This window comes from Siniperca chuatsi, linkage group LG13 (genome assembly GCF_020085105.1).
Source record: "Siniperca chuatsi isolate FFG_IHB_CAS linkage group LG13, ASM2008510v1, whole genome shotgun sequence".
Classification (NCBI taxonomy): Eukaryota; Metazoa; Chordata; class Actinopteri; order Centrarchiformes; family Sinipercidae; genus Siniperca; species Siniperca chuatsi.
The window spans coordinates 935,599-945,395 of NC_058054.1; the positions used below are offsets into that span (position 1 = coordinate 935,599).

General features: G+C 41.4%; 1 gene segment (V, D, J or C); it reads left to right on the forward strand.

The window, feature by feature from the left end:
- Positions 1-4,643: 4,643 nt before the first annotated feature.
- LOC122886931 lies at positions 4,644-5,448 on the forward strand (the record flags this gene model as incomplete). The annotated part of the segment is given in 2 exon segments: positions 4,644-4,824; positions 5,093-5,448. Coding segments are annotated over 2 exon segments (399 nt in total), but the record flags the coding sequence as incomplete, so codon positions are not given.
- Between the last annotated feature and the right edge of the window lie 4,349 nt (positions 5,449-9,797).

Below are 9,797 nucleotides of genomic sequence, written 5' to 3' on the forward strand. Positions count from 1 at the left end.
AGAAACCAACTGGATGATGCTTCAAACACAAGACTCCATGGAAACAAAAGGTATATAGATACATAAATAACTGGTGATCTAACACACCAAGAAAAAAAGTCTGGACTCAGTAATAATTTATATTTTTAAGTATTAAAATCTACAGCGTACATCCAGTAGTACCACAGTTCACCAGTTGAAGAGTAAAAGTTGCAGTTTTCAGCCACCAGCAGCTCTTAAAATAACTCCACCAGCTTTGCTTTCGACCTGACACTGCTGGAGAAAATGACAAGTTCCAACTTTCACCTTTAAAGTCTAATCTCTCATTTTCAATCCAAAAGACAAAACAAATATGGAAAGTCTGATTCTGTCTAAATATTCAGTCCTCTCAGTTCATGTATAATTTGTATGGTGAAACTAATTAAGGGGCAGCAGCAGTTTCAGAATCATCAGCAGCTTTAATACTTACAGGTAAAAGTTCCAGTTGTAGAACAGAAGACGTCTCAGCTGAATCGACCAGCGACGACTACATGCAGGATGAGGTAACACTGTCTAAAGGAAAACGCAGGTTAAAGACACTATGTGTAGGTTTTTAAAACCTGCCTCTTTGCTGCCCCCCAGTGGTGGCAAACAACCAGGGGACACTGAGATGAAGCAACAACATGAGCCCTATTTTTTCTGTAACTGGGCACAAACGCAATTGCAACCTCCTGCCACACCTGGGTGTGACCAACTACTTATTACTATTCTGGAGTCCATCGGACGCAGCACAAATCTGGTGCAGCGCAGCACGTTGAGTTTAGGTTGGAAGAATGGCTGAAAACAGTATTTGTACGAGCAACACAGCAAAAATGTCTGGAAAAATGCCTGTGTGTAGAGAGCAATTTACAATAATTAATACATCACAAATAACACTATTCAAAACCTCCTTAAAGAAAAAAGTGGGAATTGCATCCCTCACTAATTCTACAAAAAGGAATTCAGATTTCCCTGAGAGGCAATAGCGGTCACATTATTTTGATTGTCTGCATTTCTTTTTGCAATACTAGCTTGGATATTTATGTACAACAGATGCAGTATTTGCTTTGAGGATGCTGATGAAGTACAGAGAAGGTCATAGGGAGTTGCATCGTGTCTTTGTAGATTTAGAGAAAGTGTATGACAGGGTGCCGAGAGAGGAGCTGTGGTATTGTATGAGGACGTCTGGAGTGGCAGAGAAGCATGTTAGAGTGGTGCAGGACATGTATGAGAGCTGTAAGACCGTGGTGAGGTGTGCTGTAGGTGTGACAGAGGAGTTCAAGGTGGAGGTGGGTCTGCATCAAGGATCGGCTCTGAGCCCCTTCTTGTTTGCTCTGGTGATGCACAGGCTGACAGATGAGGTTAGACAGGAATCTCCATGGACTATGTTTGCAGATGACATTGTGATTTGTAGTGAGAGCAGGGAGCAGGTGGAGGAAAATCTAGAGAGATGGAGGTCTGCTCTGGAAAACAGAGGAATGAAGCTTAGCCACAGAAAGACAGAATACATGTGTGTCAATGAGAGGGACCCAGGTGGAACGGTGAGGTTACAGGGAGCAGAGGTGAAGAAGGTGCAAATTGATGCAAACTCCTCACATTTTGATTGTGAAGCATGGCGTATTTGTTCACGAGGCTGGAAAGGGTTTTGAAGGCGATCAATTGTAGGGTTTTTCCTGTTTACACTGATAATTTTTCTCCACATTTGCTCAGCTCTATGGCACTCCCTCTTGAACAGTAGAACGTATTCACTCAGTTTTCCAAGGCATTTCCTTAATCTGTGATTTCTTTTTAGTTTTCTCAGGTTCCACTATGTCAAGAGCTGATCTTAATTTATAGTCAAAATGATTTACTTTTTCATGAATCGTTGTGATTTCATCAGAGAGAGGTTGACTAAGCATGTGATTTGAAAACTGAACGGCTGAAGACGGACTTAAAAAACGTCTTTTAATGAGGCGTTTCGTATCGCTTGTTGCTATACCAGTGATATTCATATTAAAAAACAGTAGTGATCTGATACATTAATATCAACAGTTTTATCAAGGACAATATTTCTGAGTTGTCCCAACGATATGTTGAGTCCATCAAAATCCATAGCCTTGCAGTCCGAGATGTTATCAACATGTAAATTAAAATCAGATAAGATTCTTATCATAGTTAGTAAAAGAGAGGCTCCATCTGAACAGAGCCATGTTTCTGTCAGAAACAGTATCAGTAACAACAGCTTCAATATTGTACACATCACAGTGTGTACGGCTATGTACAGAGTTTTCAAGCTGTGAATTTCTTACCAGTTTATATATAGGAGTATACTGTTTTGTTGTTGCAAAGTCCTCCTCTCTATGCTGTGATCTCTGACTAATAATTGGAATTATGGGCATTGAGAGCACCTGGGCACAAGGGGGAGCTACTGAGTCTATGCCTGAAAGGGATGATGATAGCGGTGTGGGGAAGAAGTCGGCTCGAAGACCGGATGTGACCGGTGTCGAGCCTTCTTGGCTCTCTGGACATGTGGTAGGGGATGGTCAAACTGCAGTAGCGTTAAAAACTGTAAAATATGTTGTGCGTTAGAGTACGTGCTCGTAGTCTGCTAGGATGGCCACCATCCCTCAGATAAAAAGATGGACGATTCCACAAGAGGTTAGAATTGTCAATAAAAAACGTGCTGTGCACTGTGCAGGCAGAATGGAGCCATGTGCTGAGGCTGAGAATCCGGCTAAAACGACTGACACCTCGGCCAACTGGAGGGAGCCGGAGCCAGGGGTTCTCAGGGACGGTGACTGGAGCAGGGTCAGTGGCCGGAGAAGTAGCAGCATCAGCCGGATAGGGAGCAGTATCCATCTCTTCAGCACTGGTGGCGGTGACTTGTGTAGGACCTTAGAGGATAGTGTCTAAGTGGAAATTCTTTGCTCCAACTCAGTGATCTTCTTGCCAAGACAGATGCAGCTCTGGCAGCCAGATGGTGAGGTAAGGGGAGCCATGGCTTCTCGAGCGTCTGCTCAACGTAAAATCCGGACGTCCGATTTCTAAAATCCTTGACCCAGTTAAAAGATGTAGTTTAAAACAACCAAGATCTGTAATGTGTATCATAAAAATGTGGCTTAAAACTGGTTAAGTAAATTCATGAGCTTTTTGGCGGACAGACACAACGTCGACGCATGCGTAGTTTTCCACAGTAAGAAGTGGTAACTGGCATTTGTAGGAAGTGCACTCTAAATATGTCAGAACATGTGTTGTTCTTCAAATGATGGCCATCTCCTTTAGAAACAAATCAATCTAATATCTCAAATCAGTGATTGGTTAATGATCAGGAAGTAATTACGACAAGCAACTCTAAAGTTTTTCTTGTATCATAAGACAAACTGATGTATATTAAAGAGGTGTTGGATGGTAACTGTGTAGATGAGTAGATAAATGAGACAGTATCACACGTCTGAGAGCACCAGACCAAAATCAGTCACAGTGCTGACTGGGAAAGAGTCAAAGTCACCGACCACAAGTCATCCAACACCTTAAATAAGACAAGTTAAGGCATTAAGACACGATGGCTTCTGATCACTGCTAGGGCTGATTTAATATATAAAATATTAATATTAGGATTTCTCCACTGTAGTTAAGAGAAGTATTAAACGTTCTCCATGTTCCCAGAATAAAGACCAACTCTTCAGGTAACCAAGCTTCCTTCTAGTGTGACCTACCTTGGTCTCACAATAGTACGAAGAACTGAAACTGGACATTCAGTAAACATTTCTCTGAGGCAGAGCTGCTCTGGATGCACAAATTATCTCACTGGCTCTGTTGAACTTTTCTAAAAAAGGTGATTCTCTGGCCCCGCCCACTGACCTTTGTCTCAACCAATGAGATTATTTCTGTCTCCAGAGCAGAAATGTTTGAGGAACCTGATGTTGAGGAGAAGGGCTGTGCAGCAGAGAGGCTGTTTAGTGTTTTCATTCTACTGCAGTGGAAGAACATTGCTCATCTGCTGTCTGTCTGGCTTTAACAACTCCAAAGACATGTTGCTTTATCTCTTTTTACTTTTCTCTCACTTTATAGGTGAGTGTTAGAACAGAGATGAAAGTCTCATTTAACCTGCTGCATTAACCAGATATTTCATAACTACTAACATTTGGTTTATTGAATGAATCCAAAAAGTCAAGAACCTCCGTTGAGTCTCTTGCAGACTAACTGACATGAATGACTCATTTTGCAGCCCTGGGTTCCATGAACAGCATAAAGCCAGAAAGTTCTGAAGAACATGTTGCAGAGGGAAGAAACATCAACCTGAACTGTAAATATGAGGGAGTTATCTACAATATCCAGTGGTACCGACAATACCAGAGATCCAGACCAGAATTCCTGCTCTCTATCACAGAGGGAGGATCGATTCATCCAACTGATTCTGATTTCTCAGCTCACATTAACAAAACAGAGAAACGTGTCAATCTGCAGATCTCCTCTGCTGCAGTGACAGACTCTGCTGTGTACTACTGTGCTGTGCAGCCCACAGTGACAGGAAACACCAAGACTCTGTACAAAAACCTTTGGAGCAAAGACAACAGAATACTCCACAACGTCCACTAGAGGGAGTCACACACTGTTAACCTTCAATGTATTTTATGATACAGTCTGGACTCTTCTCTCTCATGAGACACAGCTGTGATGAAGAGCTTCAGAAATTAAACTAATTTGACGTATGCGTCTCCTCCTTCTTCGTGGCAGAGAACTGTTTGATTCCAGCTGTGAACATCAGACTGAACATTAAGTGACAGCATTTCACCTCCGTCAACATGGAAAAACTCGCTGCAGTTTTGTTCTTTTTCACTCTCGTAGGTACGTATGTTTCCGACAAGAAAGCCTGAAATACGAAGCCATTTTCAAAGTATCACTGATCCCGTTTGGATATTGTTTTATATGAAGTTCAGAATTGAACTTTTCAAAGATTTAGACGTGATCACTTCATCACTAATAACTGCTCACTAAACTGTTTAACAGCATAATATGTTTTAACAGAAATACGTCATTGTGTGCTGTTTTTCAAATGAAGGATTTCTCCCTTTGGAACAGAACTCTAAATATAACATGTTGTTTCCCTCACTAGGTAACAGCTTGGAAGATGATATTACTGCCAGCAGAGCTGAAGTGTTTTCATCAGAGGGCCGTAGTGTTACTCTGTCCTGTAACTATTCAGTTAAAGCTGAGAATCTCCAGTGGTATCGACAGGATCCTGGATCAGCTCCTCAGTTCCTTCTCCTGATCACTGATACCAAAGAGCCTTCAGTGCTGAAAGCAAATCCACACCCTCGACTGACTGCTAAACTGAATGAGGAGAGAAGTCGAGTGGATCTGCAGATCTCCTCTGCTGCAGTGACTGACTCTGCTGTGTACTACTGTGCTCTGCAGCCCACAGTGACAGGAAACACCAAGACTCTGTACAAAAACCTTTGGAGCAAAGACAACAGAATACTCCACAACATCCACTAGAGGGAGTCACACACTGTTAACCTTCAGTGGTTTATGATGATACAGTCTGGACTCTTTTAGAGGTGAAAATGAAACAGAAAAATGGAAATATTTCAGACAACAAAATCAGCTGATCAAAAAGTTCCTCAGAATCAGTGATTAACAGAAAGTCTATTATCTACATTGTTTAAGTCTTTAAGGTGGTCATTTTAACTTTACTTGGACATTTTTCACAACCACATAGTTAGAATTAACAAAGAGTAATAATAACAATAATAATAAAAACAACCACTTTATTTATATAGCACCTTCCAAAACACCTTTAGAGACAAGTGGAGATTTAGAAGCGAATAGTAGGGCCCTGCCAGAGGATCTCAAGCAGCGGTCCACCGAGGTTACTGCCTCTTTTTAACATTATTAGATAAGACAGATTGTTAATGCTGCTGAAGGGCCAGAAGGGTCATTAGAATTATTTCTGATTTGGAGTCATTTAACTGCAGGACACTTTTGGACATCCAGTCCTTAATTTCCGCGAGGCAGGACAGAATACAGGACACGTCGGTGGCAGCAGGCTTGATCTGGACATACAGCTGAGTGTAATCCGTGTAGCAATGAAAATTGATATTATGTCCATGCCTGATTTGCCCCAGGGGTAGCATGTACATAGTAAATAAGAGGGGACCCAGAATAGACCCCTGAGGGAACCCACAAAAGAGAGGAGCACGAGAGGAGGAGGCATCTCCAAACATAACAGAGAAACACCTTTTTGACAGATCAGAGATGATCCAATCCAGAGCCACATCACTGATGCCAATAAAGTTCTTCAGACATTGTGGTTCACTGAGTCCAAGGCTGAGCTGAGGTCCGGTCTGACATACTGCTTTAAAAACCAAGTGGGCATGCAGTCTGAAGGGCAGTATGCAGTCGGGGGTTTTGATTTTTCAGTTGTTTCTCTCCAGATTCATTCAGGTGAATTTTCTGCAGATTCCTCCTTCAGTCTGACCTTCTTGGATGATGATGACGACTGCAGCATCACAGTCATTTCTAAAGCTTCCATCAGCCAGAATGGAAACAGACCACAGCAAGAGGAGGAGCTACACCACTGAATATGAAAGGCTTCATTTTGGAACTGAAGAGCTGCTGTGCTCTCTCTAAGGTTCATTCAGTACAAGTGAAAATCATGCAGCGCTCTTTGGTTTGGATAATGATGTTCATGTTTCATACAGGTAAGAACTCAAAAGATGTAGCAAGATGTAAAAGGAGATGGAGACTTCTGATCTTATTAAATTAAACTTGAATTTAATTTTTATTCTACTGAACTAGATTTAAAGATATATAAGTAAAAAATACAAATGTCACAAGGAAATATATGTTTGTTCATTTCAGGATCCTCTGAGGATGTAGTGAAACCATTTAAAGATGTAATGCTGGCTTTGGAAGGAGACACTGTGACTCTCTCCTGCAACTATTCAGGCTATGTCACCAACATTTACTGGTATCAACAGAAGTCTAGGTCATCTCCACAGCTTCTCATCGCAGATTATTCAGAGAAAACAGCAAGGCTGTCTGTTACACATGACACAAAAACAAAAGAGGTTCATCTGCAGATCTCCTCTGCTGCAGTGACAGACTCTGCTCTGTACTACTGTGCTGTGACGCCCACAGTGACAGGAAACACCAAGACTCTGTACAAAAACCTTTAGAGCAAAGACAACAGAATACTCCACAACGTCCACTAGAGGGAGTCACACACTGTTAAACCAATACCTTCATTGAACTGATGAGAGGAACTGAAAAAATAACATCAAGAGGTGATTGGCCCCGCCCATTGAGCTTCAACTCAACCGATGACATTATTTCTTACTCATTCTACTGCAGTGGAAGAACATTGCTCATCTGCTGTCTGTCTGGCTTTAACAACTCCAAAGACATGTTGCTTTACCTCTTTTTACTTTTCTCTCACTTTACAGGTGAGTTTAAGAACAGAGATTTAAGTTTTGTTTAACCTGCTGCATTAACCAGATATACACAACCTGTATTTCAGAACGTTACTCATTTCTTTGCTCTGACAGAATGCACATCATGTTTTCATCATATTGTAAAAATTTGTTAATTGAATTCTACTTGTTTTGTATTTTGCTGTTTCTGTCCACAGAGTAACTCTGTACAGCTGACATTTTCCACTGTCTTCTCCTCTCAGCCTCATGAACAATGTTAGTCTAATGGCTTCATTTTCTCTACTTTTTCCAGGACTAATATCTGGAGACAAAATCTCTCCTGTAGGAGATGAAAGAGTCAGTAAAAGAGAAGGAGAATCTGTCACACTCACATGTGAATATGAGACAACAGCAAACGATATTTACCTTCACTGGTACAGACATCATTCTGACCTTCAGGCACCTCAGTTTATACTCTTGAAAGGAGCAAGATCATGGAGTCATCTGGAATATATTCCTGATAAACGATATGAATGTCAGACATCACGAACATCAACTGCACTGACCATCAGTGGCCTAACCCTGGCAGACACAGCTCTCTACTACTGTGCTCTAGACACAGTGATACAAAGTGTAGAAGAGGCTGTACAAAAACCTGAACACAGATATCTGACTGCTCTTCAAAGAGGAGGGAAGTGGGATTCAAACCACAGCTTCATATCAGATGGATTCTGCTAATTCCTGTTTTATCAGAGTCACTGTGGTTACAGCTGCTAATGAAACACTGTGGGAGGATTCACATGAGCAGCAAATCCACATCAATGAGAAACCAACTGGATGATGCTTCAAACACAAGACTCCATGGAAACAAAAAGCAAATAAATACATAAATAACTGGTGATCAAACACACCAAGAAAAAAAGTCTGGACTCAGTAACAATTTATATTTTCAGGCATTAAAATCTACAGCGTACATCCAGTAGTACCACAGTTCACCAGTTGAAGAGTAAAAGTTGCAGTTTTCAGCCACCAGCAGCTCTTAAAATAACTCCACCAGCTTTGCTGTCGACCTGACACTGCTGGAGAAAATGACAAGTTCCAACTTTCACCTTTAAAGCAGAGTCTAATCTGTCATTTTCAATCTAAAAGACAAAACAAATATGAAAAGTCTGATTCTGTCTAAATATTCAGTCCTCTCAGTTCATGTATAATTTGTATGGTGAAACTAATTAAGGGGCAGCAGCAGTTTCAGAATCATCATCAGCTTTAATACTTACAGGTAAAAGTTCCAGTTGTAGAACAGAAGACGTTTCAGCTGAATCGACCAGCGACGACTACATGCAGGATGAGGTAACTGTTAGAATAAAAATGTACATAAGATATCCCATTTATGTTTTGTTCTTAGTAGCCTTTAAAGTACACAGCAATGCTGTGTGTATATGTGTGTTATTAAACTTGTGTCTGTGAGATTAACAGGAACGCACCCTGCCATACCGACAGGGCAGGCTGACACCGCACCAGATGGTCTCATGAGTTGTGGCTGCCATCAAGGCCGCTCTCACGAGATAGACCTGACAACATCACTTTGTTTTCTTTTCTTATTGTAGCAGTATATACTTCCCCCACCCTTTAGAAAACTATGTAACAGGGAATCTCCTAAACTGAATAAAAAAGAGGAGGCTGCATGGATGCACTTCAGAGTGAGTAGGAGATGTAACTGAATGCATCTATGCTTACTCTCCTCGAGTAAAACTTAAGTTAATGCCTTTGTCTTTCTTTCCTTGTATATGATTTAAATGTTCTAGGTATCTTGAACCTGACATTAACTTGGTCCTTCGAGCCGGATTCCAACATATCCAGAGTTTCCAGTGGACACGGAGGATTCCAGGGAAGACTGTGCACAGCGGCCCCCCTGGTGGGCTCCTAAGATCCTTTTGAGAGGAACTGGATTTCCTCCTCGTTGGCTGGAAACCGAGGATTGACGAAATCTGGAGGAGTTAGACGAAAGGCTGAGGACGGCGGAGTCCTGTCACTGACTTAAATTCCGTGAGTAGGTTTTAAGTTAAAAACCTGTGTGACTGCGGCTGTTTAGCGCGTCAAAAGAAAACCTGTGTGACTGCGGCTGTTTAGCGCGTCAAAAGAAAAGCCCTGAGGATTCTAGACCCTATCAGGCAAGAGAATAATTTGGGTGGGACGGTGGAATCCCCTTTTAGTGAGACTAAAAGTTAAAACTCCATGGTAAATTAGTAGGCCTCAAAAGTGTGCGAAAAAGACGTCTGTAAATAAGTAAATAAAAGTGTGAATGATTGTGTGAGTGAACGGAGACAGAAATACCATTAGGTTTTTTTTTTTCTCATACCAAAGCAGTGGGAAAGAAAGCAATAAACCTTACAGGAAGCAAAGGCA